Source organism: Tympanuchus pallidicinctus, unplaced genomic scaffold (assembly GCF_026119805.1).
Source record: "Tympanuchus pallidicinctus isolate F22 unplaced genomic scaffold, pur_lepc_1.0 scaffold8, whole genome shotgun sequence".
NCBI classification, from domain to species: Eukaryota; Metazoa; Chordata; class Aves; order Galliformes; family Phasianidae; genus Tympanuchus; species Tympanuchus pallidicinctus.
In genome coordinates, this window is record NW_026294802.1 from 29,614,304 (window position 1) to 29,641,430 (window position 27,127).

A 27,127-nucleotide genomic window follows, 5' to 3' on the forward strand; every position below is an offset into this window, starting at 1 on the left:
TTATGAGTATTACTGGAACAGCAGCTGGCCATCTTCTCATATTGTAGGTGTGTCAACACAGGTGTCACAGAATCCAGTAGGTGGAGGTGTCATTTGACTTGCCATTTGATACTGCAGAGCATAGGGAGTGTATGTTTCTAACCCTGTCTGTGGTGATGAATGGAAATAATGTCAAAGCTGTAATAAGCTCAAACCAAATGAAAAGAGGAGGAAATCTGTGTATGTTTTATATTTATTAAATACAGCATGTTTTCTTTGAGTTGAAAAATTGTAACTATTAGTTAGTTTCCCTTTGCAGCATGATGTGAACTAAACAGAAGTGAAATTTGCACTTATTGGGAGTCAGCAGCTGTCTTTCTCGGTGGGTATGAAGGAGCCCCTACCTGAAAGTATTAATCAGCCTCTTTTTACGTCTTTGCAAAGGCACTGAGTACTTGCAGGTCATTTCATTGGGCATCACCGATGCTCAACATTTATGGAAAACCGTTCCTCCGATGCACGTTTGTGGCAGTCCTTTCAAATTAGCCATCTGGAAAATACCATGTTCGCCAACTATGGCATTTAAGTGATTGAGGTCAGAGTGCCTGAAAACAGACAATGACAGAATATGACAGAAAACAGAAAATGACAAAAGAAAACTGTTACCCCCTTGGCTGCATCATCCAGATTGTCATTGATTGGGACATCGTACTGACTGTCAGATTATTAATGGGGTTGCAAAAGACGACCTTATGTTTGTTAGTGGAAAACAAGATATTTTGTGCCTTCTTCTTTGGAAGTTCACGGGTCAGGTACAATTTCTTTGTTTCACTTAGATTTGCAGGGAGGGATTACATTGCTACTAGTGGAAGTGATGCTCTACTACTATTTATAATTCACTGCGATAAATGTAAGAGTTATACAAGCTGCTTTGTACTTCTTTTAATTCCTGCTGGCATGATTAACTACACAGGCAACTCTCATATTGGCTGAAAAAGAGATAAATATCTCAGATGTTGTGAATAAAGCTGGGAAAAGTCTTTTTTTGACAAGTCATACACTTCCTGAGAAGTAGAGTTTGATGGGGAACAGAAGTGTTTGCATTTTCAAGGGTGATTATTACCAATAATTTTGAATGAAAAAAGAAAGATAATTTCCCCAGATGTCTCAGTGTCTTGTTTCAGCTTTTTCAAAATTAGATCTTCAGTTCTTTTGCTTCAAAATATTTGGGAGCCTTTTGCTTTAATACACTCTCGTTGGTTGGAGAGAAAAGGTAATGTTTCAGGTTCACACAAACTGAGATTTATTATTTGTGTTATTTTACTACCTCCCAGCAATATCTATTTTATTTAAATTCAACATCCCATCCCTCCCTCAACTTATAACTTATTTTATTTACTCTGAATGCTCCAATGCATCATTAACTCAAATCTAATCTAGAGTTTCTATGAAACTTCACATGGAAGTTTCCAACAAAATATGCGTAATTTATGTGTCAGAGTATGTACCATATCTCCACATAAAGCAGACAATCCCATCAGAATATGTTATGGGAATATTACACTTCACCAAACAGCTGTTTTGTGTTGGCAGCTTTATAAACACATTCTATAAAAGTCAGATATGAGAGAAGATTCATCGCTTCCTACAGTTTCCCAGTGAGAGCTGCAAACCACAGATTAGTGATCCAGGCTTGCATTTCTCAAGGCTGAGGGATGGGGCCAGCAATGCTGCAAATGTGCTGTTGAGCTGAGCTCTGGGCAGGAATGGCTATCAGGCCAATGCAGGGAGGACACAGGAAGCATCACAAGAGGTGGGCAGCAGGCAGCTTTGTAGCCGGAGGGTTTTGAAAAGGAGAAGGCTTCTGGTTCTTTGGTTTTGCTATACTGCCTTTAGAGTGGACAGCATATTACAGTAGAGACATTGCCCACAATACGAGAGGAAGAATTCTTTAAAATCCAGTTGACAGGAAAGAGTTAAACTTAAGGAAATTTGCTGCTGTTGTAGGCAGATATGTGACTATTTATACTCCTTACTCTATGTAATCCAGCCTTATCTTTCTTTAGCAAGATGATACATAGGTGAACGAAAGGTGTAAGCACAGCCTTATGTGACAGTATATCCAATTCCTTTCCATGCAGCATCCTGCTGCTGAGCCAGGTGGGGACTTGTGAAGTCTCTTGGCCTTTCTGGTCTCAAGGAAAATGAATTGGCCACGTTAATCTTGAATGAAAGCTGAAATAATTGCTTTGATCTGCTACAGATCAGCCTGCATTCATTTGATAGAGCAGTAATTCTGAAGGTTAAAATGAGCACATTGACTTTCAGCTTTAATTGTGTCCCTTCTGATCAGAGCCTCTGGAGGAAAAGGGGCTGTTGGTGTACACAGGTCTGTATGATGGCCCGCACTACAGAGAATGCTCAGCTGAGTGCTTCCTTCCCTGCCCTCAGTGAGCTCTTCCTGCATCTGAGAGCATCCTCAGAGCTGTTGTGAGCAAGGCAGGCATGGGTGTGCCTGCCTTGGTTAAACCTCTTCACTATTACCTACTGAAGCTGTCAGGATTTCTCCTAGCTGTTTGATTCTCCCAGCTTTTTGATTCATTGGACATAGATTTTCTTCTGACACGCAGAGGTCCTTGCGTACCTAGCCAGCCCATGCAAAATGTTTCTAACCACACTGCATTAACTTTCCAATAAATAATTTTCCAGTTTAACAGCCTCTGCACACAAAATAGCTCAGATCTCCCAAGGGAATGGGCAAGTGAAGCTGTTACTGGGTACGTTTCAGATGAATTTTGCTGCTTATTCTGCTTTCCTGTTGTCTCACACAATCTTTTGCACTTACATCTCAATTCTGCAACAGAGAACATGAGAAAATCTAAAAATAGGAGGCAGGGGAGGGGGGGAATAAGAAGGGCAGGGAAAAACATACTGTAGCATAGCAATTAGTTATCTGCCCATCGACCAATTGTACATATTTGGGGAATGCCAGTGAACGACATTGTGAGCAGTGCAGTTTGTGTTCTTGCCCCGCTGTACTTTCATCTGCCATCTCGTATCCCAGGATGTAATGCCTATGTTTCAAACTCCATGTTTTCATTTTCAGCTCCCAGGCACAGCAAGCAGGTAGTGCATACTGAAGAGATGACACGGGTTGTTTATTTTTTTGCAGTTAAGAAAAGCAGAGGTGTAGTAAATATTTCATGATATTCTGACGAGCTTGAGAAACTTCTACCACCTATAGAAATAAATTCCCTGAAACAGAAATAGTTGCATGTCAAGCTTTAATGTGAGGCTTTGTACTTGCCTGTCCTGTGCAACTTTGCTGTGCGTGCCCGGGGCCGGACTCTGTCACACAACTTGATTCTGTTAGAAATGGAAATGTCTGAGAAACTCATGGGGGGGAAACACAGAAATGCTCTGCCGTGGCCTCTCAATAAGCTGTGCCCCAATACAGTTGTAATAGTGGTTGTTCAGTTTAGCAGCAAAAGATGAACACACTGCACATGCTGTCATTTCTGCCACCCTGTCAGCTCATTTCCAAGCTCCGGGGAACATGGAGCTCCTGCTATGTTTTGTATTTCCCTGAAGGTGGCAGGATCAAACATCTACCTGCTCCCTGCTTAGGCCAGGTTGGTTCTCAAAAGACAAGGAAAGTGAGTTTCCCTTACCTATGTCTGCCCTTGGCTAACCCTGAGCTTCCTTGCCTGGGTGCTCATGTTGCCAGTGCTTCTTCCCTTGCTGCAGAGGCAAAGCCAGCTTCTTGCAGCCATCCTCTCCTTCTGGCTCTGTCTCTGGCTGTTGTCATGGCTCTTTCCCTTATTTGCAGGTTCACAAGGAAAGACACTGACAGTTCATTCCTCAGTGATATCTGGGCGCTGGCACAGGCTGCCCAGAGAAACTGTGGGTGCCCCATCTCTGGATATGTTCAAGGCCAGGTTGGATGGAGCCCTGGGCAGCCTGAGCTGGTGGGTTCCTAGGTCTAGGCGTCCCTCCCCACAGCAAGGGGTTGGAACTGGATGATCTTTAAGGTCCCTTCCAACCCAAGGCATTCTATGATTCTCGTGTACTGCATAACAATTATACACACAACCATTTGTATTCCATAGCCAGCTGGCATAGCCCTGTGTCTGTTATAAAAGTGTGGCACGTATAGCAAATACAGCACCTGTTTCATATCTCATATCTGCCTGCAGTGAGAGTGCAGGAATGACTTGTGATTACCAAGGTCCTCACCATAAAAGAGGACATCTTTAGGATAAATTTTCTCCTATGATTAGTTGGAACTTTATATGGGCTTCTGGGGATTTTTGGAAAGTCTCCCATGATTCTCTTTTTTCCCGTACTACTAATTACTGTCTTTGCTCGTTGGGCTGGCTCCTGGCTGAACAAGCAGTCTGTCTTTTCATACACTGAGATGCGTGTCCCTTTTGCGCCAATATTTGGTACCTCTGTTGTGATAACTCCAACACCTCTCCGGCCAAATCTCTTTTACACACAACTCATCTACTCCTTTGGTACCCGATAAGAGACTCAGCCCATGCTCTCTCCATCCCATGAATCTAATGGTTCATCTCCACAGTGCCAACTTGGTGCCTCTCTGCGCTGGTACTGAGGCGGAGACATCAGTGCCTGTCTGCTTCTCTGGGCAGGACTCAGCATAGTGGGTTACCTCAAGTCTCAAGCATTGCCTCTTTCTGCCCATCTCCCCTTTCTGTCTGTCTGTCCATCTGCCCCTTAGAAGGGTGGCTTGCCTCCGTGCTGCTCCCTGGCACCCTGCAGCATGCTGCATAGTGCTCTGGGACTCGTGCCTTTGGGTACTGCCTTCAGCTCTTTCATGTTTTTTCTGGGCATTCTGGTGGTTTCTGTATTGCACCATTGTTCATCTGTGGCTCTACTGTTCAACAGCCAGGGGTACTTCTGGGCACCTTTCAGGTTTTTTTCATGGGTTGTTTCCTTTGTGTCTCCCTGGAACTGACAATGTGGTTTCGGTTAAAGTTACTGTTTGTCACTGTTTGCTATGGTTACCTTTAACATAGCAGTCAAACACAAGAAAAAATTCATCTGCTGTGATCCTGTAGCATGACTTGTGTAGTGTAAGCCTCCCATTTCCCTAAACGAAAGAATTAATCCTATTTAAACTTGAGCAGCCTGTAGATAAATATTGATCTTGGTTTTAAAAGTTATAGTAATGAAAAACTGGCGTTCTTACAAAAATATTGCTGGAAGTCAATATTAATGATCCAGGGAGCTGTCTGGCTAGCTTTTGAATCAAAGTCATCCAGGCCTGCTGATATGGAACTGCTTTACTTGCTAACACTGTTTAACGTTATTATAAGTTATTGTTGGAATAGAAACATGCTGTTATCATCATCCTCATGACATGCTATATGTCATTCAGTATTTTCTCAACAATAGAACAGAAATACCGTGTGGATTTTTGTGCATTGAAGTTAGTGATGCATATGGCAATCCTGATTCTTTTTTTCCTAAAATATTGCAGAGATGTTTGGGTTTTTTTCCTTTTTTATTAATTTTACTAATTAGTAAATTTTACTAATGAAAGTTTTTACTGAATCCTTTTGCTTCTTACGGAAGTTATCTGTAGCTGATAGTTTATAGTTTCTTTGCTTCACCACCTACTTCTGCTTTCTTCCCTATCAGTAATTTATAAACTAGTAACAGGATTTCTTGATGGTGTGTTGTCCTCTAGCCTGCTCTGGCTCGTGTTTCTATTTACCAAATTATGCATTTTAATTATCTAATCATGCTGTTCTTCCCATCCTAATATTTTTTATTATCAGCTTGAATTTTTCCCATGAATTGTTCTGGCATCTACTGTCTACCACTCAGGTCTGTAGTTTTGATGCAGTAGTTTTTCTCTTCCCATCTTCAGGAATTTCAATTTGTTTTCCAAATCTGATTTTTGTGCTACATATATATTCACTTATTCTCTCTGGCAGTTCTCTGTTACTACTTTTAGCATCCTATCATTATCCCAACTGACCTATTTCTTGCAAGATTGGCTCCTCTTCTGCTGAGTTACTGCTATCTTTCCTTGAGAAGATGGTCAGTAGTCTCACACTCACACTGTACCCTTCAGTCTTTGAAGATTACAACACTGACTGTTTGCCAGGGTAATCTTGGACCAGAGGGAATCCTGATAATGTTTCAAGATCTGTGGCAGTTTGGGTGGATGTGCAATAGGGAACAGATGTTCGGATATCCTTCCCAGTGCCTCCCTGTGCTGGCCAACATTTCCAGTTTATCTGAGTTGAGCTCACGCCAGCTGGCTGTTATCTGGGTGCTCATCTCTGCCAGACATTTGTCAGAGTAGAGAACAAAAGTGTTGAATGTGGATTAGAGGCAGTGTATCTCGTCATGCCAGAGGCATGGCAGTCCAGGCCTGGTGGGAATGGGGTACCCTCCAGAGCCAGGGCTGGGAGCTGGGCCATTACTGACAAGTCCGTGGGGCTTTGGGGCCTTGGAGGGGTAGGGACCAGGTGAGAAGAGAGCTGTGCTGCCTCGTGGCCTTTGGAGCGCTGCAGTATGTCACCAACCCTGCCCATGCAGATCGCTTGTTTCTGCTGCCCTTAGGGGCTTCCATGTTTTCATCCTAGCCACGGGAACAAAGCAAGAGGACCTCCTCACCCATGAATAAAAAATTAAAAAAAAACAGGCATCAAATTGTCTACATGTGGGCAGACACTGCATTTTGTACTGGTTGGACCCAGAATGAGAAGGTCAGAGCTCAGTTGCTGCTTCCTGGGGTTCAGGTTGTTTGCTTCTATAGAGCAAAGTTTTGCATGACATCAGTGAGAGCTCCCATGCAGGTCTGTGTTGCGTGTGAGCAGATGGCAATTTCCAGCTACAGGGAGTTTTTATTAAAATCTCCCAATCACTGCAAATTCTACCGCTCTATCAGAGCTTTTGAATGGTTCTTTTACTTTCCTACAGAGAGCCTCTCTCTACCCCTTAAAAGTCTTGAGTATGCTGGAGTTTCCTCTGAGGCAAGTAATGTATTTTTGTCATAGTTTCCAATTCCAAGAAAATCTTTATGTACTGACTGAAGGAGATGTGCTGCTGAACCTTCCTGTCCATGGGCAGAGCAGGCCAGGGATGAAGGGAATGATGGCCCAGGTCTCTTCAGAGGCAAAACCCTCAGTCCAGAGAGCTGGAGATCACCCATAAAGGCACCCTGGTGCACTGGTACTCAGAAACAGCAAAGAAGGAACCATAAAAATATACATTTCTAGCTGAGGATGCTGCTGGCCATTCAGCTCCCAGTCTCAAGGAGTCATGGGCTCCACACAGTGGCACAGGCCAGGGCCACAGTGTAAAGCAGAAGCTCGGAATAAAAACAGCTGCAGATCTTAGTGATCACGCTGCTTCCTCTTGCAGCTGCGTTAACCTTGGCTCAGCAACCTCTGTGCCCTCAATAACAGTGACTTGAGCACAGGCTGGAGCCCACAGCTCAAAAGAGCGTTATGGAAATTTAATTTGTTTTTGCTTCAGAGAAGGCAATTTTGAATGGCTAAATTTTTTTTCATTAAAAAAGTGATGATCTTTTTGTATATTTTCCTGCCTATTTTAATCTGTAATGTGTCTTGCTGGCTTTAATTTGAAGATCTAATGCTATCTGAAGCTGAAAGAATGGCTCAGCCTTTGAGAACACGCCTGTTTACAACCCATCCATATGGCATGGGAGCAAGTCTAGGGTACAGCCACCTCTCTGGCAGGGGATAAAATCAGATGTCCCCATGCAGTGCAGCTAGGGAATGGAGAAGGTGACTGACATCTGTGCAATGTGCTTTCTGAAACCTTAAAACACCTGAAAATCTGTGAAATTGCAGGGGGGAGGGGGAGGGTTTAAATTGCTGAGACTGCAGGAAAAGGGAAGCAGTAAAAGGCAGGAAGAGGCAGCAACTGTGGATAGCTGTAGGCTTTCTGTGTTTGTCTTTTATTAATTTTTTTACAAACAAACTTCAGGCTGATTTCTCAATTAACCATGAAAACATTTAGTTGTACCCCACAGTTATAACAAGTGGAAGCTTAAACTTAATGACTTTGTACAATGCTGGTACAGAAATCAGCTGACTCTAATGCCACAGGTCAACTTCCAGCAGGTTTCCTTCTGCACAGTACCCTAGGACAAGGCCAGAGTCTTGCCTTGGATGACTTGAAGAATGAGCACTTCTCATTTGCTGACAGCGAAATCCTGTTCCTCCTCCTCTTGCTACCTCCCAGACTCTTGGTGTCAGTTGCTCAGAAGTAGAGCAGGGCTCAGGTCTTCCCTGAATGTAGTCCCGTGTGCTCAGGCAGCACCTAGCACAGTGCTCACTGTGATGCTGACACAGCCTATCTGGGCAGGGCCCCATTTTGCTGTCAAAGGTGTGTGTTGCTAACAGCCAACAGCATAAATTTGCAGCCAGCTTGTAGACAGACACAGCTCCCTGTGTCTGCAGTCAGGCTAGATTCGTGGGTGCTCCTTACTGAGATGGTTGTTGGAGATGAAAAGTAGAGAAATACAACAGACGTAGGCTGGTCCTGTTAAAGAAAGATCTAATAATATAAATCTATTAATATCACCTTTTTGAAAGTTATCTAGCGTTCAGTTACTAAAATTTGATTTTATGGTCTAGTGTGAACAGTAGTTAGTGTGATTAACTGGGGAGCTGCCTTCAAAAGCCAGCACAGGGAACTGAGACAGCCACCCTTCCTCCTTCATGCTCTTGTTCCTGGGGAGAGGTGATAACTCGATGTCAGAAGTGAAGGCAGACTAATGAGTGTATTTGAAGAGACTGGAGGGAAGTCAGAGATAGAGTTATCTCTGATAGCTGCAAAATGGAAGATTTAAAATACCTTTTTTTCCTAAAAACATTCTCAAGCAACAGAAATCACCTGCAGAGTATCAGTTTGTCCCCGAAGCCTTGAGAATTTCTGAATACCTTAGATAGATGTGATTGAAAATGTGCCCACGGGGAAGAGTAGCATCACTTGTCTTAGGAGGAAACATGGTGCTTCTGGATTACAGTTGCATTTCCAGTCCCAGTAAGCCATAAACTTGATCTTTTGCTTGGGTTTATGTGGTTGTATGTATTAAAATTAATAAATTAAACATTCAAATGGCACAAAATGCAGCAATCCAGTTGCACCATGGGTTACTGTGAAGCCATGCTTCCTTCTGCATGGGGTCTTCTCTTTCGTGTAGTTCAAGATCCCCCTCCTGTTCAGAGCCCTTCTGGGAGGACAACTGTAATTGCTGCAGGACCTTTTCTCCTTCACTGACTGTTCCTACCTGACAGCAGCAAAATGCTTAATGATGATCAGAGCACAGGTGGGGATGGCCATCAGGTTATGAATGGAAGCTGGAGTAAGTGCACTTGCTCCTGCCAGAACTGGAAGTGGTCAGAGGCTGCACTTTGTATAATATCCACCTAGGGGTTGGCATACCCCAGGCAGCTTTCCCTTGCTAAGTTCATGATCAATTCCTTGAAAAACTGTTGATAAAGTCCAGTTTAAAAATATCTTTTATAGAAATCAAACTACTTTCCCTGCACAATACTGAAGAAAGGAAGGAAGAGAGAAATTGTTGTTTCATAAGACCTTGGTGACAGGTCAAGAGATGAATTGTTCTGAGGGCGTTTTGGAGGCCAGCTAAAGCAATGAAGTATTTCACCCTGGGACTTTATCGCTTCAATTTTAAGTGCAGTGTCTCATAACTGGAATTACCTATCTAGTCCTTTCTCAGGGAAAAATGTGGATTTGAACTCTGAATGTGGCTCTGTAGGATGCTTTATTATTTGAACAGTTTGGTTTCGTGTTTATTTGGCTTTTGTGCCACTGCTGGTACCACCATTTTTTTCTTTATATCCACCAGCTGATAAAGAAAAGAAAAAAAAGAACCACCACATTCTGTTTACTACATAGCTAATATGAGTGCTTCTGTTTCTATATAATCTTACTGAATTTAGACTGTAATGTCAAAGGCTATCTTTAGCAAAATCCTGTGCCTGGAACTAGATAAAAGCAGCTGTTACATTTAAGATTAGCACATAAAATGTCATTAAATTAATGATACAGGTTCACAGAGTTGCATTGTAAGTGCTAATCATACTGTCCTGTGGGTAGGTTGACTGCTGTGTCTTACTCCATGGTATTTCATGGCTTTGGACAGTTTGCTCAAGTTAATTGTTTAGAAGACTGGAGGTGGTACAAATAGGAGTGCAGATATGGGCAATGTGTCACGCCTGCCAAAAATCTGAGTACTGAACCCACCAGCTAAATTAAAATTTCCTTCTCCATCCTTGATCTTTTGTCAGGTGTAAAACATTTCACTTTGTGGAGTGCTGTTCGAAGTACTGATTTGAATTGGAAGGGGAAGAAAAAATTGGAATGAAGTAGGGCTATTATAAGTCATATGGGGATCTAGGAAACTGCCAGGGTGGGGTGGGTTTTTTGCAAACTAAACTAGCAGTAAAAAGAAATGAGATTGGCTAAGATTATTAACTATAGCTGTAATTAAAGGTCTGGATGGCTTTTTTTTCTGTTCATTTAGCTGAAGAGTCAGTCAGTCAAATCCATACCTATGCTGCTATGAATGTGAACTACCCTACCGTTTATCAATTCACAAATTGTTTTTTTCAGTACACTAGAAAAGACTAAAATTCTGTGAAAATGAAGATGAATTGCAAAGAATCCATACATCTTTGGGAAGTCTAAATGTTACTGTAAATTTGGGCAAAAATATGAAATTAAGAAAATAAAGTTTTTCTAAATGAAGTGTTTCTAAGTACTGATATCTGTGCCTCTGTGTGTGGATTGCAACCTCTTTTAATTCAGGATTTCAGTACACTTCAACACATCTATTTGAAAGTCTGTATGAACACACAGCAAGCAATATCTTCCAAAGAAGGCATGGCAGCCTACAAATTTGGGAATTTCAAACTAGTATTTATCTTTCTATCAAAATGCTGGATGATCTTCCATGGCCTTTCCGTATCAAACTGCTATTATTCTGAGATGGATGTTGTGTTGTCTCATCATTTTCTGTGTTAGGAATGTTTATTTTTGTGAGTTTTATGAGAAGAAATGGTACAGAATTATTTCTGAAGTCAACTGAAATAATGAATGGACAACTTTCAGTATCCTTTTGGGGATTCTTTCATGGAACTTGCTAGACTTGCAGTCAGCCAGTGGGAATTCATTACACTGGTGACCTGGTCAGCCATAGGTGCATTTAGGAACTCAGTATTGAGTTCTGGGCTCTATAAATGTGGTCAGAAATGACGGTGTGTGTTTTGTGATGGATTTTTACATATTTTTTTTATTATTACATTGAGAAATCACAGTGTGATATAGCACTGCAGGAAACCTTATTCATGGTGAGTACAGCTTGATTTTTTGCAACGCACTTAGCAAAGCAATAATAACAACATGTGCTGGAATTTCTGCAAAACCTGGACATGTAATTCCCCTTCAGGAAAGCAACCCAACCCATGCTGAAATTTAAAGAATCCTACTGATTTTAAACTCCACTGCTTTTCATTGGGCTTTACTATGCAAAAATGATCCCTTAAATTGACATACATTTTAGAGCAGGGGCTTAACAAAAATTATGGCTTTAACTATTGATATAATAGCTCATCTGACTGAACAGAGAGATTATCCTGGCAACGTCAATGGGTGTAATAATCTTTTTGTGTTTAACTTGTTTTAAGCTCTGATTCACTTTGAATAAATCTGTTACAAAAGGGTGATGGGAACGTCTGATTCTTTAGCACCATTTTAATGAAAAGAACATAAGGTTACATACTGTTCACATGAAAAATTACATGCATATGGGTCTTACATGAAGCTAAGGAATGGACATTGTTTGATCTCTTAGTCATTTTATTCAGCTTTTAATTAGTTTTTACTTGCAAGTCTCAATACATTTCTATTTTATACTGGGAGTGATGGGAACAATCCTGAGGCTAATGTAATCCCTAAAAAAAAATTACATTACAAATGAAGAAATGCTCAGAATACTGGTAGCTAAATCAATAGTTTCTGTGGCAAGGCTTTATCTTCCCTTTCTTTTGTCTTCAGGTTGTCATTGATGCCTCTATATTTTTATTCCATCCACGTAATGCTGAGTGTACCACTGCCACTGTTACCTGTGCTCCTCTGCTAAGCAGAGCACTAAAGAAATATCTGAGCCAAGAATTCTTGCCTCTTTGAAAAAGTATTTAAAATCTTATTCCCTGGAGCCCATACCCCTTTTCAGTTATTCCTCACTTTGAGATTTCTGTCAGGGTTTTGTGACTGACAGAAAACACATCAACTCTCCCTTTCTGCCCTACTCTCACACGTTTGATGGACTTCATTCATTAGCCTGAGAGCAGGGAGGCTGCTGGGGGGGGGGGAGCAGTGCCTACAGTGGCTGAGTGTTCATTCCTGCTGTTGTGCCCATGTGTTGATGTCTTTTGTCAAATCACTCTTTCTAGTGCTTTTAAATTTGGATTTTTGCCATTAGGAGGCAAATTTGGCAAATTTTGAAAGGTGAAGATTTTCAGCTTCTACTTAATTTCAGATCAGGATAATTAATTCTGCTATGCCAAGATGTCGCCGATGGATATGGCCTTATGTATTTAGCAAAGGAAATACAGCTTCTTATAGGAGCTTGGGAGGGAATTGAGGGAGAATTGAGAAGTGGGATTGGTCTCTTCCCACTCATTCTGCCACACTGTTTGCCTCCCCTCCCTTCCCCCCTTTTTCCTTTCTCTTCCCCTTCCCTTCCTTTCCAACACAATTTGTTTTATTTGCCTCTACCTTTTCCTCATCTTGCACATGGCATCGTGTGCATTGGATGCCCTTACTACCTGCTATGCATTTTTCCAGGCCTCGTCTTCCTTTTAGCTCTTTCTTTGTATATAGAATTGTGCTACTGCAGCTTTGTTGCAGCCCTCCCTTGCCTGCAGGCTGAGACTGCAAGAGTACAAGGTGCAGGCGCTGCTTGATTGTGGCTGTTTGGTGAGAAGGAGCAGCCTTTTTAGGATAAATCCTGAGCCACTATGGGCGCAGATAGCCTAGGGTCTCTACCACCAGCTCAGCTGCCCTACAGCTCCCCAGGAATGATTCTGCTGGGGTTTATACTTTGCATGGAAATGTCAGGTGATCAGCAACCTTGAAAACTCATAGACATTGCAGACAGTGAACTTATTATTTATTTCCTTAAGACAAGAAAATAGGAATGGTAATGGAATTTTTGTGGAGTGTAGGAGACAAGGGAATTGTTAGTGAGATGTTTTATAAGCCTCACAAAAGAGATTTAGGCAAGTCCTATATTATGTATATTGAAAGACAATTTTTTTTCTGCTGAAAAACTTCTTTTGGAATATATTTTTCAGGGTTATTTTTAGAAGTGACTGATGGAGCCTGGGTGTTTTAATATAAACCTGCCTAAGCCTTTGACTTTCAGTGAGTGGTCTTCTCTCCTACCAAGCAAGATTTTTGAACCAAACAGGTTGTATTTAGTTATTGATGGATTGATTGTAAACTGTGCTAGGGCTTCTCTGGGTCCCCAGGAGGCTCTTTCTCTGTTCTGTGCCACATGTATTCTGTGCCACATGCCTGTGCCACGTGTTCATCGCTGTCTCCCACCATCGACTCTTGCTTTCTTCTCTCATGCACTGCACCCTGCCCCGATGATGTTTCCTGCTCTATATGTACTCTCCTGCACCAGAAGCAATGCTCCTGTCCAACCAAGGGCAGCACCTCCTTTCACAAGGTGTGCATGGTAGGCTGGAACCACAGCATGGCAGCTGCCTCTCACAGCCATCAGAAGAGTTGATAATACTTGCTCTTAACAGTCCTTGTCCTTGTCCTATCTCCTCTTATGAAATGTTTTTGGAAATTTTTGACATTTCTGTCCAACCAAAAGCACTGCACATCTTCCAGGTGTCATCAGACCTGGAGGCCAGATATGCTTGCTGTGGGGCACAAAAGCTGTGGGCTCTCAGGGCAGCCCTGGAAAGGTGGCTGTGCCTATCGGTCCTAATGGCTTCATTCTTCTCTGTTTTAGATAATTAGTGGCATTGCACACGTTGATGGATGCTTTCAATAATTAGATTGTACTAAATGGTCTTTTTTCTTCAGAACTTTCCAAGAGATGCTGCACCTGATCTTCCAGGGCTTGATTGACAGCAGATTAAAAGCCACTGTTAGCTAGCAATTTCTGTGGATCTCAGTGACTTGCTTTGCTGTTCTTGTGGTCTTCATGAGTGGGCTCAAACCTTTCACACTGCTTGTTTCATGCAATACAGAAATCATAGCTTAGAATCTTTGGGACTTTTAAAAAAATACTGGTAATTTTTAAAAATACACTAAAGGTCAAGCTGTTACTGTCATCTGTCAGATGTCTTTCTTGCCCTGCTTATTTGTGTTTCCTCATTGATCTGGGCATTTAATTTCCAGCTGTGGAAGCAGTTGTATCATCTGGTTGATAAGAGTGGTGATACTGCTATATAGATGCATCCTTCCAGGGTCAATGAGATATTACTGCTCTGAATCTCCAAGCTGCAGCAAGAAGCTGAAAACAACTTGCTCTATTCTTGCTTAGAAATTGTAGTTGTGATATTTTCTGTCATTTCTTGCCTTGAATGTTTCTTTCTTCCTTCCCAATGGCAGTTGACTTGAATTTGTGCTGTATTCTGCACCTGATTCTCTTTTTAGAGATTTTAGATAATGAAGAATGTATCACATTTGTGAAATAACAGTGTGGCCTTTTGGCTTATCTTTTTTTTTTTGTGTACTACAGATGTGTTTCACTGCCTACATGGTGTTTACAAATATTAATACATTTAGTACTTGCTTGGGTCTGAAGTCTCATACACCATGTCCTAGTAATTGCCTGTATTCCAATCCAGTTTCTAAAATCAGCTTGAATTCCCTCAATCCTTCATCATAATGACCTGGACAGGGCATAGACGGTCTGAGATGGAGTGATCTAGACTCTGGCAATCATCCCATTGTTGGTCTGCCAAAACGGAGGCTTATTTGACCTTCAGAAAGTGGCAGATCCCATCAGTTTGTTTGAGCATCTGCCTCAAATAGCGTGTTTCTCTGCAGTCCTTTATCTGATGTTGTCCCGCTTGTTTGAGCTATTTTTGATGTGTAAGGTTTCCTATTATTTTTAATTGGTTTCTTCTCTCCGTTTTGAAATTATTTTACAAATAGAATTGCTGATGACTAAACTTAGTCAAGGCTACTACAAAATCATTAAAATTAAACACATGTGTACACCCCTTTGCACAACCACACAATGTTATGGTGGATCTGAAAGTGCTAGCAATACACTGGTGGTATAGAAAAAGATTTAGGAAGTACCACAGTGTTACCTTAGTGTTTGAGCAGATGAAGAACAAAAAAGTTAAATCCATGCCCTTTATTTCTCTGCACTTGTGGCATGCATAGGTTGATGCTGCCTTCATTTCTAAGAGCCAAAACCAGAGGGAATGTATAGCTGTGAATTCCTAAAGGAGAAACAGTGTTGGTTAAACAGTTTGGAAGATTGGTGCATAGAAAGATTAAAAATTACTTGCCTGACTTCATGAAGGTTATGGGAGTTTAATTTTTGATGACTGTCACATATCCATATGTATCTGTTTCTCGATTGCTGTGTTTTCTGTAGAATTACAGAAAGCTCAAGCAAGAACTGAGTTTTTTTTACGTGCAGGCAAAGTATGAGCAAGCAATTCCAATAATTACCATTTTCCAGAATTTGAAGAATACAGCAAACAATCATCTGAGTGCCCAAAATAGGTTTTGCCATTTAATAGGGCTCAGGAGACGCTGACAAATACGTGCTATCTGACAGGTTAAAAGACTTGTCTTCAGGAACTGAGTGCGTGGATAGAGCACAGAAGGTGGCTGAGGCTTAATGTGAGCTTTGAGCAAAACAAATGTGCATATATATATTGATTTGTCAAGCTGACATCCCTTTTGTTAGTCTGCTTTGTTCCCACTCCTAAAAGTACACAGCACTTTATTTCAAAAGACTTTTCCTACTCTGTGTTCAGACTTGTCACAGTTTCCAAAACCAGCAGAGTTTTGCTGATGACTAAACTTAGTCAAAGCTACTACAAAATCATTGTAGAAATCGAGAATAAACTCTTCCAGGGCAGGGGGCTGAAAGTTGATGGTTATTTCACAGAAGTAGAAGGATGGTGACAGATTTATAGTCTGGCTCCTAAAAGAAGTGCATTGTGGAAGATCAGATTTCCACAAAACCCAAACAACGCCAGTTTGGACTAAAATGTGCCATTTGAACTGCAAATAAAGTGGGGGCAATCCCAGTAGCATGCCAGTATGAATATGTTGGTAGTGGTGTCATGTTTATAATGGCAGTGTTAGAATTATTTAATGTATCAAATTTTATTCTTCACCAAATGGATATTTCAGTGTAAAATCACTGTGTGCGCCAACGCTTCTGGGACAAGAGCAGTCAATCTTTGTGGTATTCCATCCCCAGTAAGAATTGGTAGGATCCTGGCCAGCAGCAGTCAATGCACTAATCTGTGTGATCTCTGGGAGAATAAGCAGTGCTTGAGAGTGGTTTATACGAGGTCTTCTGAAGAGGAGAAGAGTGTAATTGGGAGTAATAGAATGGCAGTTAAACCAAGGGAAGAAAATTGTAGACTGACAGAGGGAAATATTTTCCAGCTGTGAGAGCTGATAGATCCTGTGGAGCAGTCAGGAAAAGAAAGTAATGGAGATCTCATCACTAGAGATACTTACAGTCACAAGTAGGCTGAAAAACATATGATAGAATTTACTGCTAATAACATTAGTACAGCCCTGGAAAGAAAGCAAGGTAAGTAACCTCATGAAAAGAAATTACCGTTTCTAACTTTTGTCTGTGAATATCGTGCTGTTCTTTGAACATAGTGTTGTGACTTTGCTCATTCCTATTTTTTGAGAAGCAAACTAAATTCCCTTTCTGTCTGAAGTGTAATGTATTTCACTTACTTTTTATGCAACTCGAGTGACAGTCTCTGCTGTCTCAGCTATTACTTGTGTCATTGCCTTCCCCTTTAAACAGACACAACTAGCTTCTGCATCCACAGTGTAGAAGTTCCTAGCTGATATCCTTGTTTCCCAGCCATCTCAGACCACTGCAGTGCTGGCAGCCTGCACAGCTATTTCTCTTCTGCTTTACACTGTGGTCTGCATGGGTAGAAGGTGGTAGGTATGTTTCCTGTGAGTACACCTAGAAGATTATTATCCATATATGTACTGATGCAAAGAAGGAATATAACATTTTATTTCCCTCAAGGGAAAAAAAGTCAGAAAGCTTCAAAAGGATCTAATAGCAGTTCCAAACATAACTTCTTTTTTTTAAGTTTCAAGCAGTCAGTTTGAAGGGAAGACCTCTGCCAAGACTAAGGAAGCACGGGGACAGCTGATGAACCAGAAAGTTACTGTTACATCTGCTGCCAGAGTGGTCATGTCATACAGGATATACACAGTTCAAATGACCAGTAAATATTTTTTTCTGGTTGAATTTATCCACAGATGTAATAGCAGATCATGCCACATGTCATCTTTGGTTAATATGCAGTGCTGCCTGCCAGGAAGCTGGTTGCCTCATCTCTGTGAGAGGTATGGCAGCTGACAACTACAGCAGCCAGGAGCACGGTGTCTGAGCTGCAGGGCATTAGCACAGAGATACAAGACATGGCCCTTTTCCCTGCAATCAGCATGTACTGGCTTCCCAGCGCAATAAAACCCTGTGTGCAAAGGTAGCTGAATCAAGGGCAGAGGCGAAAAGGTAGCATTAAGGTCACTGTTATGCTTCAAAAGTATATGTTCCTAAAAGTTTCCTGTGAGGGGTGTCCTTAATGCAGTCTGGTTTTCTGGCCTTTGGCCTTGGTCCAGGTCATACTCCTTTACCCAACCCCCTTCTCAAGGAGACCTGTGAGAATTTTTATCATCTACTTGGCATTGGTGCTTCTCTCTGAGATTTGGTGCAGATTTATAAGGGATGCTGATATAGCATTTCTGAACAATGTAATTAAATTTATCACTAAATTAAACAAAGTAATCTAATATCTTAATAATCATGAAGAAAACAGTTTTCAGATATGTTTTTCCAGAGAGTTGATATGTTTTGATCTGCTTCACACAATGCCAGCATGCGGTGAGATTTGATGCTCCCAACCGCACAAACAGAAAGGACCAGAAAACCTTTCTAGAGCCAAGATGCCACTCTCAGCAAACAATGAGATGTTCAGAACAGAAAGTGTAGCTTGAATATCTGGAAGCATTCCCTGTCGGCAAGATCTGCATCGCTTTGGATCTGCTACTCTTAAATGGAACGGCTTACAGCCCCATCATGTAGCGTAAGAGTATCTACAGAAGTTATATGCACAGAAAAATCCTGAGCGGTCTCAGAGCTGAAGTGATTTACTTATTTTCTTCAAGCCTTTAAAATTTTTCAACTTTTTCAGTTTCTATCAGCTCTGATTAAGCCACCCGTATTTCACCAATGTGTAATGATGATACAGTTTCCATAAACAATAAACAGAAGCTCAAGACAATGAAAGAAACTTGCACTGAATCCTAAAATCACATAATGATTCAGTAATGATTGTTTAATGGCATTCCATTTAGTCCCTGAACAAATACTTGATGCTGTATAAACAAAAAGACATACTTGTCAGATTTGAAGTAGTTTGTGGTTGAGGTATTGTTTACATTGAATTCTTCATTTGACAATCCACTGAAGTGAATCTCACCATGTGCTAATATCTCTAGGGACACATTTTCAGCAGTACGCAGATATTGTGTGTTTTGGATGCCAGTTAGGAGACTGAGTATTTCCACTCAGGTATCTAAGCACAGGCTTAGGAAATTAACTGCAGACAAGCAAACTTAGAGGATATTTAGATCATTTTTCAAGCCATCAAGCTTGATGAGGTGTTGTAAATATCTTGAGGAAATGGTTTCACAGTTATGCACGGTTACAGCACCCTACTTCTGCTTCTAGATTAAAACTGAGCTGCTGCTATGATAAGTAATTGTATAATTCAGAAAACAGATAATTAGATTTACATAAAGTATAATAAAATTGAATAAATTTTCACTTCAGAGAGACAACACACTCATTCATTGGTTGCTATAACTGTTAAATTAAGTTTGTGGGAAAATGAAGGGATAGTCGTCTAAGTATAGGAAAGGAAATTACCAGAGCAGCAATAATAACTCATCCTTCTCATAATTCTGTGCTACTTATGGAATCACTTGAAACCCTATGTTTTCTTAATAAAGAGTGCTGGAGTGCACTGAGCAGAGAGTTTGATTAGAAAGGATTAAGATTAAATGCATTCATATTTGTCCTACTTGGAGCCTAGTTTGTTAATGACTGTTACATACAGCTCGTAGGAAATTTTCAATATTTCTAATCATTACTTTGGAAAGTGGCATTGCCATTTGAAATATCCAGTCTCATTGGCAGTGACTGAAGCCATAGCTGTAAAAGGAACTTGAAAAATTGTTATTCCTCTGCACCAGTAGAAGAAATTAATGCTTTCTTTCATGGTTGGAGCTCCCGTAATAAGTCTGCAAGGATTAGCATACAGGCAAAGAAGATTGTTGACATTTTGATGTTTCATGAAGCGTATGCACTCAAAATCCGTGCATTATACATGTACTGAAAGAACTTAGCTAATTTTCTCTCTTTTTGCAACTGTTAGTAGTCCATTCCACTTTGATGCAGCAGGAGCGACATCCTGGTAACTGTGAACATTCCAGGATGTTAATTTTTCTTTAGACTTTTGCATTAGGTAAAAGCACATCTTTTAGAATGTTCTTCATTTACAGGAAAAGACACATTCCAATATATTTTTTCTCAGTTGTTGTCAGTAGCAGTTTCTAAGGATGACGTTACACCAAGCGAAAAGTATTTGTGCTAGATCTCCCATCAGAGCCAAAGGAAAATTCCCAGTGCTCTCCCCTTTCTAGAAAATTTTGTTTGCTTTATCCTCTCAAGCGTGTTCAACTTAGAACAGAATTATACCTCAATTTGCTGTAAAACTTATCAGAGTTTTGGGACACTCAGTGACCTTTTGTGCTTGAAGTAGTATTATTCTTCATATAATTCAGCTGCCAGATATTGTCAGTTAATTTTTTCAAAGAATTTCGTATTGGTATTTATCTTCTAACTGTGATTGGAAGCCATGGGGCAATGTGAATAGTAGAACTTGTTGACTAAGTTCCAGCTTCCCTTACGATTTTTTTTTTCCTTCCCATTGCTGTAGATTTACCTGAAAATTTACATTTTCCAGAATTTTTAGCAGAACAGAAAAAATATATTTAAGCATTTTTGCCAGAAACAAAGAACTGAGATTGAAGAGATGAGCTTATGTGAGATCAAAGGTGTTCTTCGAATGATCCTGGTGACTTTGCTTTTTGTACCTTTTTAGCGATTGGGCTTCTGAGGGGATCTTGAGTTCAGATTTTCTCTTCTGCTTCATCCACTACAAGTCTCCAAATTGATTGTGGAAGAGTTTTTACGTTGACTTCATGTGACATACTTAAAATACTCATCAGAGAGAGAGAGAGATGGAATGATAGTGAAGCTGGGAACTTGGGTACTCATCTGTAAATGTGAGACTGGGACTTGAGTCCCTATTCCAACATCTGAGTTTAGAAGAATGATTCTATGAATGCCTCTCAAATTTTAAACTTCTATCAACTACAGACATCAGTGGCTATGCGTTTATTTTTATCTGTGAAAGCTTCCAGCTGCAAAATGTGGGGATAACAAAGAATGCTGCAACTCAGAATTTACCAGCTATCACAGGTATGATGCTAAGCCAGAAATAATGCTTTTAGAGAATGCTAGGCTTATACCATTTAAAGGTGGCATTTAGGTTATGTTTCAGATACCTAAAGTATGGGAACCTAAGACAATTTGTGCTGTACAAGCAGGGTTCATATATATCTATTGCTTTTAATGAAAAATATTATTCTTTATTCAGAAGTGGATATAGTAATTTCTTTATATGGAAGATTCAAGTGTGAATGTGGTATTGCAGATGTAGGAATGCCTGAATCAGTACATGGGACACTGGTGCTTTAATTTTTGATAAACTAATCTCAAGGATGTTCTCTCAGCCATAATCATCATCTTTACAACTTGGTATGTTGCCATCCTCTGGGTAGGTCTGTGATTCTTTGCTAGTGTAGATCTGTGCTATCATAAGGAGTGCAAGCAACAACTCATGTAGGCAATCATACTCCTCCAGTACACTGAGCAAGCTGAAGGTGTAGTGTACTTTCTTGTCAAGTCTTGGGACTCACATTAATTGCAGATGCTTAAAAAAGGAACAATAAGGAGCATATATGCAGCATCTCACGTTTTACTTGCTTGAGTTCTGAAATCTCCTTATGAAACCCATGGTTAAACTCTAAAAACAGTTCTTCCTTGGCCGAAGTACAGCTTATCTCATAACATGACATAAATAAGAAAGTTGTTGAAAAATGAGAATTATGCAGCAGATGACGTGGGCATGTTTTTTGGGTACAGTAGTTACCGCCTGGATGTGCTTCCTCCAGTCCTCCAAGCAGTTGTGAGATCGGCACAGGGAGAGTGCTTGTAGCCTCTACCACAACTGTAAACAGCATTCTTGTGTCGATAGCTTTCACAGCCCTCTTGAGGGACACGCAAATGTTCCAGTGATCATAAACCTCCTGATACACTGAATGCCTGGACTTGGCTCATGAGGAAATATCTTTAGACTTTCCTTGTTCCCTCTTATGTGTCCCCAGTTAATATCGTTCAAGGGATATTAAACTGAATATAGCAAATATCTAAAGATTACAAATGGTCATTTTACTAGCGCAGTCCCAAGCACTTATACATTGGACAATGCACACATATATCATCTTTATAGGATTACATTACTGTTGGTTTGCTACAGTGTATAGATTCCTTAGTCTTAGATAGAGGTCCCCCTGTGCAGTAGGAGCAATGCGGAATGATGTAAACAGGTCACAGCATGGTCCCTAACTTGAAGAATGAATCATTCAATTATGAGGAGAGATGCCAGCTGGTTAAAAACAGGCAGGAAAGCGCAAAGAGTTGTTTATCTGCCTCACAGGCAGTAGGTAAAAGCAGTAAGCCTATAGAAGTAACTGCAAGCAATGGAACTGCTTATCTATTCACCTGATCGTTATCTTTACAGTCTTTAATTAGAAGAACTGTGTGCAGAGCTTTGGAAAGATAATATAATATGTTAGCCACTGTTACTTGTAGTTGGAGCTGTTGCATTCATGAGGATGAGCATAAAGAGAAACCAGGGTGAAGATTTCACTTTTCTGGTTCAGGATCTCAGTAACTGGAAGGCATTGAGCAGGAACTGGGGGAATCAGCACAGCAGGCAACTTGTTCACTATTGTACATTTACAACTACAGAAAATACACGAACTAGGAATTGTAGGGGAAAATGAGCTCACCTGATAGCAGGGTGAGAAGGTTTGTTTTCCTGCAGTCACTAGGCAAAGAGATCTTCTTGATATGACTGACTGACTACTAGGAATTGGTTACTCTGGCCTGTTTAATTCCTTAGGCAAAAGAAATGGGGAGAAAAAAAGTGAGTGGTGTAACTAATGCAGTTCCAAGACTGTATCCACATAGCTATGCTGTTTGCAAGGTTGAAAGCACAGACCCCGGCTGTGCAATTCCTGTAGGAGCGGGCAGACATGGAGAGTTTTCCATGTGCTGGCCCCAGCCAGGGCTTTGGCATCCAGCAGAAAGGTTGCTCAGCCTGAAGGTTTGTCACAGACTGTAGCCCTCTCCCCACTGGTGATCAGGTTATTTTAGTACTAGGGGTGTAGCTAGCTGAGATTTATGCTTTTGAATGTATCCTATTTCCTCCTCGCTTTGTATAGGTGGCTTCTTACATGTATCTCACCTTTACCTAATTCCAAGTTGCTGTTCTCCTTTGCTTTTTTAGTGTGTTGACTTACTGGGTTGAGTTTCTTCTCCAGGGAGTCCGTGCTGTAGAGGGTGAAGCTGGAATTACAAAGCACTCGAAGAAATCCCTCTAAGCAGTGATACCAGGAGACATTTTTGCATGTTTGCAAAAATCCTCCCTGCCAAAGACTGTTCCCTCCACAGATGGGGCATAAATTATGATTTGATTTGTAAATTCTTGTTGCCATACAAACAACTTTGCTAATGCAGACAAACAGATTTCTTCCTTTCCTGACAGCGTGATGGTGTCTGGCATTTCAGAGCTACCAAAGCTTTGTTGTCTCTTTACTATATTCTGTTCTTTACGATGGTATCTACTTCTGCATCTGTATTCATATTACTCTTCTGCCTCAAATAATGGTGCTGCTTTTGTTCCTTCTTCAGGTGGTTATATTTGTTTTCCTTTGTTCCTGTGAGTTCTATACAGTGATTTCTCATTATTTGACAGTGTGATTTTACTCTTAGATGGGCATTGAAAGATGATTCTTTCCTGTCTTGGGGAATTCCAGAAAATGAAACTTCCCCATCCACCAGTGAGGCAATGACTCATTTATGCTCTATAATAATTGGACATATTTTGTGTTAATGGGGTTCAAAAGTTTATGAGGCAATATTTTATGCCTCTTTGTTTGCTGTGAAAATCTATAGACAGGTTAAAAAGTGTAGCATAATTACATGCCTACAGTATCTAACAGCACATAAACCACAGGAATACCTGACAAGTTTTCAATGCTAAACCTAAATGCTAGTGGCCTCAAAGTCTCAGCTATCTTTTGTACCTGCCAGTGCAAAATACTAGACTTTTGTGCCTGCTCCCTTGCAAGTAATTTGAATGCACTCTCATCTTCCCTCCCTGGTGCCATTAACCAGAAAGATTTGCAGGCTTGTCCTTTTTTGTGAACTTGGGACAACCACGTATACTTGCAGTGTAGTACAATTTGGGGAAAATTCTATTCCAGCAAAAGATTGCAGCTGATTTATTCATTTGCTTCTGACAAAGATTCAGTGAAAAAGGTCTAGTTGTGGATGTGCATCTCTCCTTTCTACCCTCTCTCCAATCTGACAAAAATAATGCAAATGTACAAAGTCTGACTAGGAGAAAGCAGTTTGTTCCATGAGCTGATAGATTTTTCACAAGGAGGGCACACATCCAAATAGGGCCCAAAAATCATCACCATCCATCAGTTACTGAGAAATTAGATTATGTTTCCTGCCCCTTTTTGAACAGAAAAATGCGTGTCTTACAATATCTGCTGTCACGTTCAGAGCTTGTGAATGAATAATAATACATGTGACATCTCAGTCGTGTTATTGATGATCTCAATTTTTGGTATTGATAGGAGCTAGTAACACTATTTGGAGACCCTAGCTTGAGTTTTAGCTCAGCTGTGCCTCTTCTGTGGCAGAAAAGAGATGATCCTGCTTCCTTTAGAAGCTCTTGTTCGCTTCTTTCATTTTTTCTTTCTAACTTCCATAAGGATATGTATATACTGCATATGTTACAGTATTAGATTTTCCATTTAGATGTCTGCCTTTTTCTTAACTTGTGTGCTGTGTCTGTGCTAATATTCTTTCATTCTTCTATACATCAGGTAGCTGACAGCTTTATTTTCTTCAAGCTTGTATTAACATGCAGTATAGCCAAGCCTGTTAGCTCTCTCCTTGTAACAATATAATCCCAAAGCAATGGCAGTTCATTTTCTGTAGAAAAGACAATGATACGTCTCTTGAGATATTTCACCAGTATATGATCTTCATTACTTGCTGCATTTATGTCAAAGTATGTGGCCTTGCAAAAATGTTTTGCCTTTAAAATAAAACAAAAACCTCATTCAGCTTTCTTGTTACTATATCCACATTCGTGCACATGCTATAAACTGATTGGTCCATGAAGGAAAAATAAGTAAATAGAAGGATGTGATAGTGCTTTAAAGTGTTTGAGTGCTTGATTAAAGCACAAGCAAGACAGAGCCTAATTTCTTGCAATTCCTTTCCTTTGGCTGAAGTAATAAAATCTACGCTACTGTTTCTTCTCTTGAATGCACATTTCTTTACCAAGCTTATAGCTTGTCATTTTTAAAGCTACTATGTGACTATGTCACCCTGCTCCCAGGAGGGATGCACAAGTGTCTCACTTCTGCCTCTAATAGACAGCTTGGCCCACCAACAGCATCCTCTGATGCCTCCATGTTGACCATTTGGTGAACAGAGCCTCCCTGCTTAAACACGGGCAGCCGCAGTGCTGTACTTCAGTGTAAGTGTGCTTGGCCTATTGGGCAGCTGCTTTCTGATGTTCTCTCCAATCAGTTGTTAACTATGGAAAATGAAGAGTCCTGTGGCAGATCCCAAAAGAAAAGGAGAGCATCTCTACAGTCACAATATCCAAAAGGTTCTGGAAATACTTCTGAATAGGGAAGGTCCCTCTCTCACTGGAGTCTTTGACACATGAAGCTTCTTAACGTGAGGAAAATGAAAGTTTCTACATTTACTTCAAAACTGAAAAGGGCTTTGTATACTTTGTATATCTAGCCTGTCATCAACAAACCATTATCTCTGATCTGAGCTTTACCTCATCCTTTTCAGCTCTGTTATTCAGAGCCATTATCTTTTAGGCTAGACATGGCTTTGAGCATTGAGTCCGAATTCAGAAATATCCATCCTCATCTAGCTCTTGTTCTCTGCATTGTTAGTTCACAGTAATTAGATTAAAAAGAATTCTGTTGTTTTTAACACTGTATTTATCAGTAACTGCAACTTTGCTTGTTTCTGTTTAGATGAGAGTCCTTACACAAAGTCTGCAAACCAGACAAGGACACCTGATGGAGCACTGTCTGTGAGGAGACAGAGTATTCCAGGTAAGACTTGCTTTGCTTTTTATAACATGTGATTTGTGAACAGCAAGATAATACTAATCAAAATTAAACTCGTTATAAAAAGCAAATGAAGTATATGTGCCAACAGGTAATTTGTAAGGAAGATTCCACTGGAACTGCAGGGAGTTTACAGTTAGATTCCCTGGGGCTTTAGTATGAGGAACGTCTCTGCATCTGCCTTTTGCAGCAGATTTCACATGTTGATCACAACAGCCCTTTCATCAAAGGCCCTGAGAAATCTGTTCTTTTATTTGTCTTCAATGGTATAGGGAGCTTGGCTCACACTTCCAATCCTGAATGCTGTCAGAAGTCACATCTGTGTGTGGTTTTCTGCCATACATACATCATCCTTGTGGATTCTGTCATCCAGTCACACAGAGCTGAACCCAGCTGATCAATGGAATATTCAAACCTCTGTGTCTTATAATTACTTCTAATGAATCTGCACAATATGCCCATGAACAGCAATATTATATATACTGTGCAGCAATGTAAGGGAGTTTTCACCTCAAGTAAAATTTAGGGATCAGCTAATGAGAACAAATGAACACTGACAAAGGTTGTGCACAGGCGGAATAACTGATGTTGCCATTCTCACCTCAAGAGCAGTAACCTCTGAATGGAAGGGAAGATGTATGGCAACAGAAATCAGAAACTAAGGTCATGTTGCCCACCTTCTAATGAATAATCATCATATTCTGTGCACGCTGTGGCCTTATTATTGAACAAAGTCACACATCCTTCTCAGAGGTTATAGATACAAGGGATGGCGCTCAGACTTCTATCATTGCCAGTCTCAGATTTCATCACAGTAACTGAATTGTTTATGAAGGGCCAAAGTACAGATTGTATGGATGCCCTATGTGCAAATGTATATATGTGTACGTGAGTGAGAGAGTTAGAGTTTGATGATGTACTATTGCTCAAAATTAATATTTTTGACTGCATAAAATATCCTTGTGATTTAAAGATTGCTATTTTCACAGTCGAATCATGAAAATCAAAATTGTTGTGAGAAAAATCTACGACAGTGTTCAGTGTGCATTCATTGTTATGAGGATGATACAGACACCAACCAGATTTCTGTATTCAAGTCAGTACTAACGAAGGTTCATTGTTGTTCAGTGAATTAAGCTGTCTATATGGATACCTCTTCAGATAATTCTGTAGATCACATGTCACTAATATTTAGCATACTAAATCTCTTCGTTAAAGAAAATAACAATCTTGTTAATTTTTTCACCTTGAACATAAT

The 27,127-nt window shown here is 40.5% G+C and overlaps 2 protein-coding genes across 12 annotated transcripts in view; both read left to right on the forward strand.

The window, feature by feature from the left end:
* Window positions 1-27,127, forward strand: part of LLPH (LLP homolog, long-term synaptic facilitation factor) — a 414,220-nt gene that overhangs the window by 226,550 nt on the left and 160,543 nt on the right. The gene's annotated exons all lie outside the window — the stretch shown is intronic.
* GRIP1 (glutamate receptor interacting protein 1) overlaps window positions 1-27,127 on the forward strand; it is a 309,325-nt gene that overhangs the window by 182,469 nt on the left and 99,729 nt on the right. For all 11 annotated transcript variants that reach the window (XM_052669096.1, XM_052669099.1, XM_052669104.1 and 8 more), the window contains exon 2: window positions 25,774-25,854. In XM_052669096.1, the coding sequence (XP_052525056.1) occupies window positions 25,774-25,854 (81 nt within the window). The remainder of the gene's footprint in view (window positions 1-25,773; window positions 25,855-27,127) is intronic.